Raw genomic sequence first — 18,120 nt, forward strand, 5'->3', positions numbered from 1 at the left:
GTTGTAAGGATATCAGGCATAGGAGATTTCTGATAAATGCCCATTAGAGTTTAGTGTGTTATAAAATCTAAAGGTATTGAAGTCATATTTAAAGTTTACATTCTAATGACATTGCTACATAAAAAAAAAAAATATAGCTGGCATCAGAAAAGTAACTAAGAAAAACATGTGAAGACATACTAAAAGATCCACACATTTACTCACTTCTGCTTAATATAAACACTGCTTGTTAGTTTTGCAAACTAACACAACTATGTAAGAGTGAGGTGATTTCCTCTATGTGGCTTGTGTGTCATCAGTAAAAACAACTAGCATGTACATGGTCTCTTTGGGGGGATATATTACACAGAAAGAATAGATTGTGACTTCAGATTGAGTTTTCAAGAATTATATTTAGCATAGGAAATTATCAGTATTTCTATATATATCAAACAACATACAGCAACTTAGAAGTACATCTGTAAGGTCTGTAAGGATGGTGATACTTGTTTTCACAAGGGAATAATAATGAAAAGTTCTATACAAAAATTAAATATACTGCTATGTATAATATAAAAACCTTCACATTTTAAAGTAAAACTTTAATTTTTAAATTATTTTTTTCAGAATACAGCTTAACTTCCTTAAAAAGATAAAAAGGTTTCTCACCAACTCTCAGTCCACAAACCTTTCATAACTTATTTACGTCTAAATGGGATCAATTGAAATAATGCCAGTATCTTCCCCTTATTTGTTATTTAACAATCTGATCTTTGGACACTGTTCAGAGCACTCTAGGGCTCAAAAATTTACTGTATAAAAGTGGATCCATAGCAATTAAAAAAAAAAAAAATCTTCCTACGAGCACATTCTAAACATAAAACACAATATTCTAGTGCTTACCTTATTCCTAAAAGACTTTTTTTAAAAAAAAAAAAAAAAAAAGAAAAAAGAAAAACAAACCAAAACCACCAAACAACAACCAAAACAGTAAAAATAAAAATCTAGTAAGTGGGGAGCATTCTGTTTTCAATTGCTTGGTAAATTAATAAATCTGTGTTAAAACAGATGTTTTCTACTAAAGATTGCATTTACTTGGAAATTTAGATTTCTGGGAAAACACTGGAATACAAATTTTTCAGTTAGGCCTACCCACAGCTATTCAACATACAGCCTAACCCTTTCCCTGCTGAGGCTGCAGTGGATGTGAACCAGAACTCATGCAATTCTATTGCTGAAGCGCACCAAAAGATTTGTGGGTGCTAATCTCCATTAAAATACATTCTGTATGCATAATTCCTACTGTGTCCTACAGATTTTTGCACTATTAAACATATATGAGATAAAGGGAAAAACTAAATCTCATTGATTCTGCAGTTACCCAGAACTATCAGAAACCTTCTAGTCTATAATTAACTCCCTAAAAGAACAGCTGTGAAATGTGCATATCCCCACAACAAACAGCCAGGAATTTTGAATGCTTGTTTTTTTCCACTACTTGGTAAATGCCATATGTATGCAAAAACCTTACAGAGGAAGCCTGGTAATAGTCTCTCAGTACTCCAATGAATACTACAAAAGATTTAAACACAGAATTTCATGATTATGTTCAGCATACAGTCTGCATACATGCTGGCTTATAACAATTTAAAATATTCTCTTTAAAGTCTTAAATTGTTTCCCATAATTTACATTTAAGTCGTGCAACCCTTCTTATTGCTTTGAATGTAACTGAAAATCAACATACTTTGAATAATGACAAATGCTTCAACAGAGCCAGTACTGAATCACTTTCAAGATCTTTTGAGTGTGCCACAGGATTACTCATTCTTTTGCTCTATCTATTTAGTTTTCTAGTAACTAAAAATATATTTTACTAGTCTGGAAACTGAATTATAAACCACCTAGTTTCTGTTTATGCAACTTTTACGTTTAACTTACAGTAGAAACTGTCCGATTGCTATAGTTCCCCAGATCTTTTATTGTGTAGATATATTAAGGGGAGGGGGGGAGGTAGGTAAGAGAGAGAAGAATAGGAAGGATACAGAAGGGAAAATACATTGAATGACCTCAGGTATTACATTACAGTATAATCCTACATGTGTGCCATCATTATTACATTCTTAACCAGAAGCTGCAATAATCATGAAACAAAAGCTTCATGGGCAGATTAGAAATACTAAAGAGAAGGACAAAGAAGATATTAAAAACTGCACAAATAGAAAATATTACACAGGAAAACACCTTTTTCTCTCATTTAAGTTGTTTCAGTGACAAAATGTCTTTAAAAATGTAAACCAATTACTGCAGGTAGTTGACCTTGTTGAAAGTGTTCCATATCCATACAACTGACTTACAGAGTCGTCCTAGATATACTTTCCTGGGTGACCATTGCTCTACAAAGAACTAAGACTCCACCCATGGAATGCCTCCACTGAGCAAAACAGTTTGAGAGACAGATTTCCAGAGAAAAGAGAAAGGAGAGAGTAAATCAGCAGGTTCAATTACAAGAAATCTATACTAACCTATCATATAAAAAGACAACAGTGAAGAAAAAAATATATGCAAAGGCAGATCCAGGGATACTTCATTGATTCATTGCTTTATTTTTAGCAGAAACTCATTAACAGAGCAAGCAAGTTCAGTAAGAATTTGTTCAATGCAGATTCAAAAATAATTGTAAATTTTGTAACTGTAGCCATTTCACAGCAAAAGTTCAAACATAACTTTAATTTTCTGGCTTCTAATTAAAGTTTTATAATGAAACTGTATATAACTTGACTGTTTAACTACTCATTAATGATGCTGAACTCAGAATTGCTACTGTGACATCCTGTACCACTGCCTGTAGTAACTGCACTGTGCACGGCTTTTCAGTCAAGTAAACAATTGCTCTTTGAAGCCACAAAAATGCATGCCTGCTCTCAAGGAGACACGCAGTTTGCTGCATCATTAAAGAAAAATGCGCAGCCTATGATATCAAAAGACTAAACACGTATGCAAATACCAACACTTCATTGGAGAAAAATGTACAAATGATTGAAAACATTTTTCCCCTTTATATAGCAATATATTAACAGAGAATCATCCCACACAGACCTGGGACATCCCACATTTCAGATTTCACACAAACCCTCCACTCAAGAGGGAATGAGAGACTTCTCCCCCCAGCTAGACCAAACCAAAATGATCTGACATGTTTTTAATGAACTCTCCACAAAGCCTAGAAAATCAGCAGGTGAATCATTCCATAAGAATAAACTTAAAATAAAAATGTAGTTTTTAAGCCAGTACTTTTTTTTTTTTTTGGTCTTTCCTACTGACGTTCCATGAGAAACTTTCTGCTTCATCTCCCTGTGGTGAGATCATCTATTACCACAGAAATTAATGTGATGTTAAAAATAAGCATGACAAGGCTATGCTGTATGATCAATTTAGGAAAGAGATTGAGACAGTATAGGGTTTCTCAGACAGATATCAAATACTATTGAAACACAAGGAAGTTGTTTTATGTCCACTGTAATAGGTTTAATTCACTTGCATGTCCCTTTATTTTTACTTTATGCACATCCACTTGAGCATATGTTAGTAAGACAACGCTTGACCTCTGCCAAATGCTCTGGTGAATGTTCTTGAGTCCTACTACTATGCTTGCCATTTTAACACTGCTTTTTCATTCCCAGGTGATTTCTAGCATGTGACATGCCATCTCCTCTAGATCTCTGATCATCTCTAGGTTCTCACAGACACCCTGCACTTACTGACAGAGGTGTAATGCAAATGACTACAGATCTGATCCCATGTCTACTTCACAGCAGTCTCATCCATACTTTCATGAACGTTAGTTGGCCCTCTGTGTATAAATTTGAATATATTTAATGGTATAGCCATTTCTGTATGCTATCCTTAGGGATTCTGATGCTTGCTTGTATTTAAATTTTGATAGTACTGAAGTTCGGTCGAGTTTGGGTCAGTGTAAGATAAGGTGTTAAATGCCTACAAAGGATTTTTATATCCTGGCACTCACCCACGCCGACCTTTTGAAACACTCGCGCGGCGTGCCCCGTGAAGATGGTGGGAGCAGGACGCCCGGCTCGGCGGCGGCCGAAACGGCCTCACGAGGCTCTGGGTGAGCCGTTCCCTGCGGCGGGGGGGGGGGGGGGGGTCACCGCTCCCTAAAAACGAAACCCCGGCTAAAACCCAGAAACAAACCCCAAGGAGAAGGCGGCAGACCTACCTCTCCCCGCCACAGCAGAGTCAGCCCGGTAGTAAATTGGGGGGGGGGGGGAGGGCGCGACGCGGAAAGCTGGGCGCGACCCCCCCTCTCCCTTCGCTGCCTGCTGAGGAAAAGAGAAACGGGGAGAGAAGTGCGCCGCTCCAGCCGAGCGCGTAACGGCAGCGACCGGCTGCTGCCGCGCCTGCCCTGAGCTGCGAGGTCGCCTCAAAAGAAGGGCGGGCGCCCGCCCCACGGGAGCGGCGGCCGGGACACCGCCAGCCGAACGGAGCGGGGCGGGGCGGGGCAAGGCAGCCACCGGCGGGCCCCCGGCAGCGGATCGGAGCGAGGCAGCCGCCGGAGGGACCCTGGGACGGGAGCGAAGAGGAGCTGAGGGGAGCGGGTACCCCGCCTGCCGCCGCCACCGCCCCCTCAGCCGCGCCCGCCCGCCCCGCGCATGCGCGCCCACCTCCCGCTCGTGCCGTTCCTCAGGGGGCGGCGCATGCGCAGTCCGCGCCAGCCGGCCTGCGTGAGGGGCTGGGGCGGCGGGCGTGGGGGTGCGTGTGTGCGGTGCTTGCCAGCCGCCTTCCTCCTCACCGCCGGCCCCTTCCCTTCCTTCCCTTCCTCCCGCCGCAGCGGCCCTGCGGGTGGTTTGAAACCAAGCCGCTCTTTGCTACCCGCGGCGCTTGATGCGGCTGTAACCGCCCGGCATTGACGGGGAGGAGGCAAGAGCGTGGGGCGGGGAAGGGAGGAGGAGGAGGAGGAGAAGAAGAAGAAGGGAGGGCGGCCTGGAGCGGCTCGGCTCGTCTTTGCCTGGAGCTCCGGTTCTTGCGGCCCCTCACGGGGAAGGGGCGGGAGCGTGGAGAGTGGGGGATAAAGGGTAGCAGCCGCCTCGCCGCGGCTCCCGGGCCCGGCGGGTACCCGCGCTCACCGTGAGGCGGCTTCTGCTCTGCTGTTCCTTGGACCCTGGGCGTGGGGAGCGAGGGAAGGAAGGAGCCCGAGGCGATTCCGGGACCCACGAGCCCCTCGCTCCCGTGGAAGCGGGGAGGAGGGGAGTGTGAAAGAAATCCCTCCTCCTCGTTAAGGCGTTGGGGTGCCGCAGCAGGCTGGCCCGCAGGTAAGGCGGCTCGGGGCCCGGGCAGCGGGAGGGGGAGGGCGGGTGTCATACCCATAGAAACCCGGACGGGGCGGGGAAGCAGGGTGGGAACCCGGTTCTTCGGGTTTAGAGCAGCGGGGAGGGCTCGGCGGCTCAGCCGGGACCGAGGGAGGTGAACAGAAGGAGAAACCATCCCGGCAGCGGTATGTGGGCCGCTGTCCGAGCCGGGGCCGGGCCAGCCCTTTCGATCCCTCGCCCCCAGGCCTGCGGGAAGGTGCGGGTCACGCCTCGGTACTGAGTGGAAACGGCGGACTGAGGGGGAGGAGGAAGAAGAGAGGGAGAGAGAGAGAGAGAGAGAGAGGAAGGCAGATGTCCTGAAATCACAGCTGTGTGTATTTTGGTGCCTTTCTCGCTCGCACTTCCTCGAAGCACGTTACCACAGCTTTCACCGCTCCCCGGCGCGGGAGGGCATGCCCCCTCGGTAGAGAGTTATGGTTGCGTTCAGTCAGGCTTTATTTATTTTGGAGCGCGTCTTTTTATTTATCGATTTTTTACTATGCCCTGCTGCTATAATTGCAAAGAGACTGTCAGTGATGATAAGGGAGATGGGCACATTCATGAGTTTGGAAGGAGCTCGAAAACTGCTTAGGGCTGCGATCTACTCTGTCTGTTCTAAGTGATTTTCAGTCTGAATCTTGGCATGCTACTTTGAAGGGCAGTGTTGTGTATTTCACTGATAATAAAAACGGTTTGTAGCTGAAGCAGTACTACACTGAATTTGTATGATGTTACTCAGCGACTCCCTCTTTTTAGAGAGACAGAGATTTTTGGTTTCAAATGAGGAAGGTCTAGGATCAGTTTTGTCCCTTTAAAGTATCAGTATTAGCATCGAACATCTTTGGAGATATGTGGAGTTTTTTGTTACAAATGTCCTGTAAGATTAAATCGACGCTTGCCTGATGAGTTCTTTAAACATTCATTGTGTCTTGACTGTAAAGTGAGGTAATTAAACGTATTGGGGCCCAGAAACAGTTATCATCTTAATATACATCTGCTTCCTTGATTAATGTAATTGCTTAGCGATGATGTAAGAACAGATGAAAGGCAATCTAGCAGTACAGAATAGTTTGATGTGCATGACATGCTTTTTCCATTGTTTTGTGTGACTTGGGTTTGGAGATGTTTACCTTACAATGTGAAGTCAGTCTTACCTGAACTGAACTCCTGGCCGTAGCTGAGGCCTTACTTATGAATAGAAGACCGTTGTGTGAGATGTGTCAAGTCTAAGCTTGTTGCACTTCGTGTGAACTGACTCCAAAGGACCTTATTTTTTTTTAATGACTTTTCTTGTCTCAGAGGATGGCATAGTACTTGTAACACACACAAACTTTTAGAAAGTGCTGGTCTCCAAGTAGTGGAGATCTGTAGAATATGTTAAAGTCTAGTCTTTTGCATAGTGCCCAATTGTCATGTGCCTATACCCGTAAAACCTAGATTGGTATCATATGTAATTGAATACCTCTGGTATATAGTGCCAGCAGAGGATTAGAAACCAATATCAGATTTGGTACTGTGTTGTTGTTTGTGCTTGATCCTGATGTGAAGGTGTGTGGTGATAGTTATGGGTCAGTACAGTTCAGTAGTGCTACAAAAAAATTATTAGAGATGCTTTCTGAGAACATAATCCAAATCTATTTTCTCGAATATCTGGAAGCTAGGTAACACATAAAGGTATGCAGTGGGCAGTTTGTGTTAATACATGTCCTTGAAAATATTTTATATAAATAGTGCTGTCAGCTTGTGAAGATGATAAAGTTTGGGGTTTTTTTGTGTGTTAGGCATGCAGAGTTAGAGCTGCTGCAGGGGAAGAGGTACCTCCCGAAGGGCCAGGTGGGAACAAGCGTTTCTAAGCCTACCAGCCTGCTCCCGCAGCAGAGGGTTAGTCGGCAGGAGCGATGTCAGCTGATGGAAGAAACAGCAGGTGGAGAAAGCTCTAAGGGGTACCCAGGAGAATTTGTCTTGCTTGCTTCAGTAGCCTTTCTTCATTGTACTGTAACTGTAGCAGTAGTAGAAAAGAGTGTAGGAGTGTATTAAATTGGTAATGGAAAAATATCTTAAATAGTTGCAGCTCGTTAGTGAACGTGGGTTGTTACCATGGGGCTCTCTGTTTGTTTCATTAAAAAAATGGAGCCTCAATATAGTAGCAGTGTTTTGTTTTTGTTTTGTTTTTTTTTTTTTTTTTTAATGAGTAATGAATCATTCTTTCACAAAATGATAGAAAAGATACTCATTTTGAAAAAGCTGACAGTGTAAAAATGATGGTTGTTCCTTTTTAGAATAAACATTCATGGAAGATTCTTGTGGCTTTATTTTTTTTATTACGCATTCTCATAATTTTTCATGGTGCTCATTATAGTCTTGTCATTTCCTCATATTTTAAAATCACATTTGATTTCTTATTTTGTTCCTGGATCTTCAGCACTTATGGTAGCACTGATTGTAGAAAAGTCCAACTGTGTTACACTGCTTCTCTGAAACCTGTATAAACTTCATATTGTGGGCTGAGAGATCCTCTGATGAGCCACTGTTGTAAGAGCTTTGCAGATACTTCTTGTCACTGATGATAATATCATGTATGTCATGTTTTATTTCATGGAGTGATGGTATCTCCCAGTGCAGCTGTTAGCACCTGACTGGCAGAGAACTCATACTTCCTAAAATAAGTGTCATTGCTTGAAGTTGCATCACTGCCTGATGTCTTGGAGTTTTGGTAATCTGTGAAGACTGAGGAAAGTCACCAAAGATAGCTTGGTGGGTCTGGAGGTGACTGGTAGTTCTGCAGGGCTGTGGGATACGTTGGTACAGTTGCTGTCTTGCATTGCTTTAAGTTTACCACCAGTAACTAGGCATGGTTACATTTTATGGCTCCATCAAGCAGCGCTTGCAGACTGCATAATGGCTTTTTGATTGTCTTAACTGGTGCCCTTCTGTTCATGGGTAGCTTCATAACGCCAACAAACTGGGGGATTTTAACCCCCTCTAAGGAATTGTCATTCAGTTCCTAAACACCATGAACTCAAGAAGTTGTATTTCTCAGCTTTTAAAATGGCAAATAAACTGCAAATATGCTGCGTTAGAGGGAGATTGTGCAGTTGTCAGTTTATACTGGATTAACTGCCAACTATCCAGAGTAACTTTTCTCCTGAAGAAGGTGACACAAGCTTCCTCCCTCAGAGCAGAAACTTTGTGCCAATGGTTTCTGAAGTGGGCCATGATGAGAGATGAACAGTTCTTTTTTAAATGGAAACACTGCACATGAATTGGAATAACTTTGTCTCCATCATAGTGGTAAGCACTGTAATCTCTGGCAGACAGTAATTACATGATTTTCTCAGTCTTTGCTTTTTCCTTTTAATGTTAGGCTCTTTTACTCATATTAGCAGCTCTTTTTTGCAATAGCTCTACTTTCATTTAACCTTTTTCTGAACAAAGAAATTCTGAATGAAAATTCTAAAGGAGTCCTTAAAACTATTGCATTAAAAGCCTGTTTATTTCCCTCTCTCTCCACACACTCCTTTTTGGGTCATGGCCCCTCTATGATCATGCAGCTGCTTTTCCTTCTCAGGTGCTTTTGGGCCCATGGACAGACACATTAATCCTGTGTCTCCTTTTATTTGCTTTGATAAAGCTTAACTGAAAAAACTTAACTGAAGATTAAGCAAATAAGACTGTGATTCCCAATGTGAATCCTTCTGTTCCTCCTCAGATACGAATGCTACTTTTGCTGGTTTGCAGTAATACTACCTTTGACTTGTTTGTAGCTCTGTGTTGCTAGAGCTGCAGTTTCATGAGGCAGTTTAAAATTGCTGGGTTGGGTTTTCCACTGTTCTTCTGAACACAATAACTTTTAGAACTTTAATTGTGGGTATGGTAGCTTCCATACCTTCACTCATCACCAGTATTCATTTGTTGGATTAAAAAGCAAGTGTTCAGTTAACTTAAGTATATCTAGATTCTTTAATTTAAACTCCGTTATCATTGCGTAGCATTCCTGCTTTTTAGATCTTTCTTTTTAGTTAGGTATTTGAAAAAGCTTTTGTTCTTTTTAATATATTTCACAAGTGTATTTTTTTAGTACATTTAACATTTGTGGAACTGTTAAAAATCAAAATGGGTTACTACTGTTTGTGCTTTATCATCAACCTGTGATTGTTTTGCTGGTGAGGAATGTTTCGGGTTTTTTCCTGCTTCTTACACTCATCCTCCTTATTTATTAATGTGTTTCTAGCATTACTTGTCCTAGTAACCTTCATTAAGATTTTTTTCTTGTAGGTTTTTAGACTGATGTCAGGAAATACCATCCTTCCTCTGTGTTAATGTTCCCCTCTTCCACTGGCTTCGTCGCCTTTTTGTTCTTATGAAATCAGAGAGTTTAGCCACTAATTTAAATTGAATCAACTTGTAACTGATATTGATCACACAGACTATTACTACGTATTCTAGAAGATCTTTGGGTTTTGCTGAGAAAATGCTTAGTCCTGTGTCTTGTTAAGGCAGATAAAAATCTGTAGCAAACATAGGTATTTATCTACTCTAAAACGATGAAATTATGTTCAGATGATATTTTATAATGAGCAATTTCACAGAAGTGTCTATCTATTGTATTGCATGTCAAAGATAATTTCCAGGAGCAGATAGGGCTATTGGAGTATTCTGTAGAGCCTCCTTTATGGTCCACTCGATTCAGATGTTTAAAGGTCTATAGCAGATAAAAACAATTTTGCACGTGGACAACTGAAACTGCAAGAAACTTTGCCTGGATGTTATGGACAAAAGGTGCAACTCCTTCCCAGGATTAAAATAATCAAAGATATAAACTGCTATGTTTCTGGTTTTGGACTTAAAATACAGGAGCTGCTGGCTTATATTCCATTATTAATTAGGAAACTATAAGGCTGGTTCTAACAGCCAGTGGTTCTAGAGCAGGGCTGTTCTTTCTGTTGTTGTATCAGAGATTATTTCTACACAGGTAAATTTTCATTATCTTGTGGTCTTACTTGAAAGAGAAAAGGGAGAGTTTCAGTCTGTTTATTTATAGCCTGTTCACACTGTAGTATCTGAATGCCTTGCGTGTATGTGATGCCAAATACACTGGCATAGACCCAGGCATCAGAACAGGTGGTGCCATTGAAGGTGATGAGTGATAGGGCCTTAAATTGTAGTGTAGCTTCTGTTTTACGTAAGATGGGCCACACTTTTTTTCTAGGAAGTGAAAAACAAACAAAGAGAACCTTTAGTCAGAAGGTAATAGGAAGAAGAGTAGATAGCAAAGACTTGGGGAAGAGATAAAATTTATTTATGCCAGAAGTAAAGACGAGTGAGAGAGGGAACTTGAGGGAGATCCTCTGAGGTCTTCTGGTTTGTTTGGGGACTTCAGGCACTTCAGTTTTTTGGAATGAAATAAAACAGGATGTCACTTCATCAGTTGTGTAATATAGCGTGTAACCCAGCCTACAGTAAGAAATAAACATGTAAATGGTGTGACTCAGGAATTCTGAACTGTAAATGCAGCAGATTATAATATACTATCCTTTTATTATCTTTTAGAGCTTATGAAGGCCAGTGTAACAAACTGTTCTTTCTGTGGTTATGTTTTGTTTTGAGGTTCTCTTTAGTTATTTTCTGTGAAAATTCTAATGTTAAAGCATATATTAAATTGCTCATAACATGCAGCAAAATAATTATTACAGTAATCAGCAAGTTTTGTAAGTGAAGCACCTAAGAAATCTTCATGCATGCATGCGAAATATTTGGCACCTTGTATTTTTCCGAGAAAATATCATCATGATACATTTAGTATTAGACTAATGAGTCTATTAGCAGTAGAACCAGATTTCTTTACTACTGAACTGTATAACGAGACATGAAATACTCTGACATAGATAAGATCAATTAACAGTTACATGGAATGGAAGAAATTGTGACAAGACCCTTGAAGAATATTAAAACATCTTAATAAAGAAAGCTGATGTTGAGTTTTAGTTTCAAAGCTATCAGCAATAATAACTACAGAATCATATAATCTTTTATTATGGAAGGAACCTCTGGAGGTCACCCCTCGCCCAAAGTGTGGTCAATGAGAGCAGGTTTCTCAGAGCCTTGCCCAGTCAAGTTTTGAATATCTTAAGGCTGGACATTTCACAACCTCTCTAAGCCAACATTTAACAACTGTCTGTTCTTCAACTCCAGGGTCCCCTATTTGCCCGTGATTCCTGTTGGAGATGTGGATGTTCTAGATGGCTGTGTCCCTGCGCTGTTCCCTGCAGTGCCCTGATGCAGGTGCCACACTGCAGCTCAGGAGCTTGCGTTCCCGCGCCCGAGGGGTGGGTTGTCCTCCCCAGCTGCACCCATGGCTGCCCCCCCGCCAGCCGGAGCGCGGGGCCTTGCACCCCCCCGGAGGGACGCTGTGCTCGCTGGCCCAGGCACGTGTCATTGGGCAGTCGGTGGGGTGACTTCTGCCAGTGTCAGACCAGGTTTTGACTGACGCTATTTCTTCTCCAAGGTCTCTCCCACTGGTACAGACTTTTTTTATACTTTTGAAGTGTTTACTTCAAACATTTCTTTCAAATTCCCTAGTTACTGTGTAATCTAATGGTTCTTTTGCTCTTCAACATGAACAATTTGGGGCAAATATCCTGTAAGACAATTTTGCTTTTTTCTTTGTCCTTATCAGCCTTCACTAGTTTTGACTTGAGCTGAGCTTTGGCTTTGCTAACTCCTCCTTATAGGCCAAGGCAATATCTCTGTATACCTCCTAGGTAATCTGTCCCTGCTCCCTTTTTTGGGGTTGTGCTCAGTCAGGAGTTCTGTGCTCATCCTAGGTGAGAAGTGTGGCAGATGGTGGCAGGAACGCTGCACTTGCCCGCCCTCCTCCACAGTGACTTTGGCACAATTATGCTACAGTGAGACTGAGATGAAGTACTTTTTGCTTATTTAAAGCATCAGCATCTAATTTCTTTAAATTCACTACTCTCTCTATATATACATTAGTACTTATTGTCAGCCTGAACATAGTTACACTAAAAATAGCTTTATTACCTATTACATTCAATTCCCCAAATCAGTCTGCCAGCAAAGAGACTCCCACTGAATTAACAAACCACAGTTAATTGTCTATTTGAAGTGCTGTGTTGTTTAAAGGATGTCCACAAATGCATTTCAAGTCTATGGTATGTGCAGGTATTCTGCAGTTTTTACTTATGTGGTGAATAGTGAAGGAATACAACCCTTAACATGCAAATTAAGAGGATTTCATTTCATGCTTCATGACCTTTTTTTAGTAGATAGGTTTGAGTTCTGTTGTTTACATGAAGTGATCTATTTCAATAACATAATTTCTTGATTTATTTTTTATTTTTTTGGCTCATATATAACCTTCTGTAGTAGGGGAGTATTATTTTGTGTTGATGCAACTACTACTTTGGGTTCTGTCTGCTTTTCTTATTTGAAGTCAGCCAGTAAGAATTACTGATAAAAGATGCAGGATTTTGGAGAAGTTTTTCCTGAATGTGGGCAGCAACCTGTAGTTCTGAGCGTAAAACTTTGCCACAGAGATCTCCAAATGGCTTTTGGCATGTACATAAAATAAGTTTGCTTGTTTTTAAGTCTGAAAGACAGACTCTTAGCAAATGGATTAACAGTGGCAAGTCCCAGACCTTATCTCAGAGTCTCCCTTAACCCTGAGTTTGAGCTCTGCTGTTCTACTTCCAAGACCCATCCCAACCTCTGATAAGAGCGAGGCTGGAATCTTGTATTTCTTCTGAAAATGTCATGCTGCCTAACACCAGAATTAAAACCAAAACAAACAACAACAAAAAATAATGTTGTGGGGGAATAACAAATAAATTGAATCATGAGCCACATGCAGATGGTAAAAACAATTCCTGTCAGGTGAGTCCTGTGTGTTGGTCCAAATGCCTCTATTTTACTCAAACACTCTGCACTGTGAAATGAATGAGCAGCCTGTGGAGGAATGGATGGAATCTGAGGGGGATACTAACATCCACTCTTCCCCGTCACGAGTGCGATCATAACTGGTTGATAGAACTGCATCTTTTCTGGCTCCTTCAAATACTGTGGTTTTCTTCTACTATTCACCTGCAAACACTGCAAGCTCTCCTTTAAGGTTTTTACACAATGGAGTTGTTGTGCACCTGCAGTGTTGAGTGTGTTTAGTTTTGGTCTCAGAATAGCAACAGGAAATGAATCAGATTATTGCATAGTTGTTTTATCTGTCCTATGCAGGAGCTCTTAAGATGGGGCACATGTAGTTTCAAGTCTCTGTTGTCTTTTCTTTCATCAGGAAATATTCTATTTCCCTTCTCTAAGCACATAAAGAGTAGTAAAATACTTGCAGAATTTGAAGCAGAGTAAAATACTTCCTGCCTGCAAGGAGAGGACTGGTGGCATAAGGTTATGAAAGGGGGAAGAAGTGTAGAAGCTAAAAAAAGACCTGTGATGCTACTTGATATCTTTGAGTGCCAGCAAGTACCTCGGTATATTTTGGCTTTGTGATTGGTGTATAAAAATAATACAGTAAAAACTGTGCTTCTACAAAAACACACCAGTCATGTTCTTTCCCCCCTCTGCTCCTTTGATTAAACTGTAAGGAATTCTTGAATGTTTGCTGGTTAGACCCAGTATGAAAGAAAGTTCTTGCACCAGTTCATTTTCAAAAGGATAGCCAATAGTAGTTCCCTTCTAGATCTTTTCTATTTGCATGAAGAAAACTTTGTTCTAGATAAGGTGTTTTCCCAAGCCCTGTGTGGGACACTTACCTTGTTTATATCAACTAGCTGGACTACCACCAAATTCTGATCTGACATTTGGAAGGACCTGGATGTCTGGAAGTAGGGTTTCTTTAGGATATTGGAAAAAAAAAAAAAAAAACTAATTTAGATTATTTTTTTCAGTAATATTTTGCTGCCTGTGGCTGTATGTGCTGTGGTTTGGTGGTGATTTTTATTTTCTTGTAATTGATAACAGTGGTTACTGGAAGAAGACTAAGAGGGTATTTTATGTATCAGTCAGGGTATATGATGCTAGTACTTTCTCTCCTCATTTCTCAAATTAGGAATCATGTTAAGCAAATGAGTGTTTGTTTGTCTAGAAATGCATTTACTTCTACTATAGTAAGACTTTAGTAGAAGACTGCAGTTCTCATGTAAATATGTAAATAAGCCCCATCTCCCTGTTTGAATGCTTTGAAAAGTTCATCTGCTGATATACCTTTTCTGTTTTGGAGAGAGCTCTAATGATGGTGTAAGTTTAATTCTTAAACTTGTTGCCTATAGATTTTCTTCACATCCATAAAATTAAATGGATACTTATTTTTAGGAATTGTGAAAAGTGACAGCGTACGTAGCTAACATCATTGAGCTAGGAGCAGTTCACAGTTGTGCGTAACTTTGAAGCAGTAGGTAAACTGATGCGTTCTGTTCAGTAGGAAAATGCAGTGTGTGCACCGTCTAGGATGCAGTGGTGCTCTATAAAACTGCCACAAGATGTTGTGATAAAGTTTTCCGGGAAATACAACTGCTGGATAAATTTGTGCCAGTGGCATGCATGTTTCTTGAGTATTATATAGCTCAAACATTGGAATATTTATTACATTTTGGGGTGTGGATTATTTGTTTTTAATTCCAGATCTGAAAACTGAGCTTTTTCCTGTCTGTTTTTGCAACTACAGAACCAGAGAATAAAAATGGGAACTCCTGGATCAGGACGGAAGAGGACTCCAGTGAAAGACAGGTTTTCTGCAGAAGATGAAACTCTGAGTAACATTGCCAGAGAGGTTTGTTAATTTCAAATTGTTTTAAATGAAGAAATGGGCATGAAAGCAATCTCATTATTCAGAAAAGGTTAAACTTTTTAAGCTGTGCTAGTCTAATTAGCCAAAAATATGACAATTAATACAAACTAAGAGTATTTTCAATCCAAAAAATCACATTTACCTCATTGTGACAACATTTCAGTATTAATTGTATGATTAGTGTAACTTCACAGGATCACACTTAAGCTTAGCAGATATTTCTATAGGTAGTTATATTCTTAGCTAAAGAGAAATGAAAATCCAGTTGCTATCTCAGGTCTAAAACTGAAAAATTCCACGTTTATCCCATTGCAGTGTGTAGTATTTTTAAGATGGTAAATATAACATATTGGTGTTGAAGGGGTAATAGTCAGATTTCTGTCAAAATATGCCTAATATGTGCACTATACCAGGACTTTCTTACAGAGTCACCACCTGAAAAATAGAGAGCTGGAGGTAACGAGCCAAAAATGCAGTTAACAAGAAGTTGATACAAAGGAGAATTTTGTTCCACCGGATATAGGAAGGAGGCAGCTGGAATTTAGAGTCTTACAGACTTGAGTCTTTCTGGGAGGAAATGCTGTGACTTGGAAACAAAAGCCTTAGTACTGTTCGTATATAAGTGGATACAGAAGCTTTGAGCTACACTATCTACAAAGCTGCTCACCCTAGTTAACATAAATGAGTGCAAAATGCAGATTCTAATTAGCCTTGTGATGTAAACTGTTGTCTGTATGTGTGTGTGTATAGTATATGTACATATATGTTTAGGTAAGACAGAATAGGTAGGTGATAGGTCTTTGAAAACACAGCTCCTGCATGCATTTTCAAATGTAGCTACCATAGACTGTAGGCAAAGGAAACATTTGGTCAGCAAAAAAAATAATTTTAATTTAGTTGGTAACTTTCCAGAAAGCTATGTTCACACCAAATCTAATGGAAGTTCTCATCCTACCAGATATGTTCTGGGTGGGACACTGGGTCATGTATGGTCTCACTTATCAAGTTCCATCTCCCATTTTGGGGGGAAACAGTTAACAAAGGAGAAGGAATCCGGCTTTAAATTTAATCTGAGTATTCTCTGTATGGTTCCAGTACAGTAACATCAGCTTGCAATTTAGCCTAGGAAAAAAGGTCCCAATAGCAAGGTGTAATAAGTATTTTTTAAATTATTGTGGGGCTTTGTTCTCTTACATTGCTAACCCCCTCAATTAAAATCTGAGTATGAGCATAAATTAAACAAAAATGAAGGTTGTTTTTTCTTTTTTTTTCCCCTTAATGCTAAATTAAACAAATACCAGGTCTGGCAGCTAGAGGTGTTCTCGCAGAAGTAACAGAGTTGAACGTGTCTGTTCCAGGGATTAATGTATATTAAGTCTCCCTTTCTGTCAAAAATGAACTGGAAAACAACTTGCTGAAAAGCTCATAAAACTTATTCAGTATTGTAATATTAATCTAACTCTGCTGAAGATAACTGAAAGTTTTTTATGCTGATCAGCATATCATTTAAGGGGTAGGCATTTCATACTGTCTTTAACTGTTTTATGTCTGTTGTTAAATAATTCTTAAAACCTATTTGGATTAAATTGTTTTAAATGTTAATTCTGATTTTCTTACTAGAATTATTTTTTTCCCCTTCCAAATATTCTGGCATTTTTCTGTATTTCAAGGGTGATCTTTAATGGCTTGTTAGGGGGAAGAGAATTCAACATATTCCAGAGTAAATATTGTTTGTTATCTTTACACACACGTTTTCAAGACTGTGTATAGCACCACCTCTTTTGTGTTGCCATATCCAGATTTCGCTTTAAGAGTCTTAATTTAAAATTGTTATCCAATTTTAAAATAGTGTGAAAAGTTGTCTGTCGTCATGAATATTGTGTTATGACAATATGTGCTACTGTCAGGTTGTTAATCTCTTGGTCTGTGTAGGAGAAGCTGGCCCTCAGATCCTGTGTCACACAGCAGCTGTTGTCATTGAGTTGGTAGCTGTATTTCATAGTATTAGCCAAATTACTCTAAAGAAAACTTTTACTTTAAAGGAACAGAATGCATTTTTTAGGATATAACAACAGAGGCCAGTTAACAAAACAAAGTTCTGTCTTTAACATCTGATTTTACTGTGCCATATATGTGCTTTATTTGAGGCTGGGGAAAGTTTTCAGTTACCATGCTGACATAAGGCATGCCAGTTCTCAGCGCATGAATATATAGAGTAGATGTCCTTTGCTGTTCTGAGGCCATTATCTCAGCAACGTGGCTTTCGTATCTTTTTATTGTCAAAGGGTGTTTTGTTCTTCAGCTTCCTCTTTTGAAATTACCTTTTTAGCAGATGTTACTTCAAACAGTTGAATAGAGTCCCATAATTCAGAAGTCAGATGTCTTGTGAGGAAAAGGTTCCTAAGAGGTGATTTAGGTATCAAGAGATGGTAAATAGAATGTGCTGGAACAAAAGGCTGGCACTTAGGATGATCTGCATGGAAAAACTGCAGAGAAGTGCTCTGGGATTCCCAGCAGTCACAAAATGGCACTAGGAATTCTCAAAGTTTGTGATACTAGCTAAGACTTAGTGTAGTATATGAAGTTTCAGTGTTTTTTCTTTCAAAAGTTTGGATTTCAGAAAGCACTCGTCTTAATCTTTCATACCACTCTAATTTGACAAAATTGAGACTTTCTTGTTCTGAGACGTGTCAAAAGGTGGTATGTTCCTTTTGGTAGCAACAAACATCTGCTTTCTAGGAAATTTTGTGTAAAGAATTTTGTGGTCCTGATCCAATAAATTAATTTCTCTATAGTAATTTTTATGAATGGGTTGAATCTGACGTGTCATCTTATAGGAAAATACAAGGGCACTATCATAGGATCTGAGGGGTTTGATCAAACTACTTCCTCCTTGTCAGGTTTCTTTAGTTTTCTCTATCCTCCATCCAGAGGTTGCAGTTTCCTCAGAGGAAACTGCAT

General features: G+C 40.1%; 1 protein-coding gene across 6 annotated transcripts in view; it reads left to right on the forward strand.

The window, feature by feature from the left end:
* The first annotated feature begins 4,697 nt into the window (after nucleotides 1-4,697).
* Nucleotides 4,698-18,120, forward strand: part of LRRFIP2 (LRR binding FLII interacting protein 2) — a 58,648-nt gene continuing 45,225 nt past the window's right edge. For all 6 annotated transcript variants that reach the window (XM_032997421.2, XM_032997423.2, XM_032997425.2 and 3 more), the window contains exons 1-2: nucleotides 4,698-5,309; nucleotides 15,037-15,141. In XM_032997421.2, coding sequence (XP_032853312.2) covers nucleotides 15,052-15,141 — 90 coding nt within the window. In that variant the 5' untranslated portion in view covers nucleotides 4,698-5,309; nucleotides 15,037-15,051. The remainder of the gene's footprint in view (nucleotides 5,310-15,036; nucleotides 15,142-18,120) is intronic.

Source organism: Tyto alba, unplaced genomic scaffold (assembly GCF_018691265.1).
Source record: "Tyto alba isolate M040663 unplaced genomic scaffold, T.alba_DEE_v4.0 Super-Scaffold_46, whole genome shotgun sequence".
Lineage (NCBI taxonomy): Eukaryota > Metazoa > Chordata > Aves > Strigiformes > Tytonidae > Tyto > Tyto alba.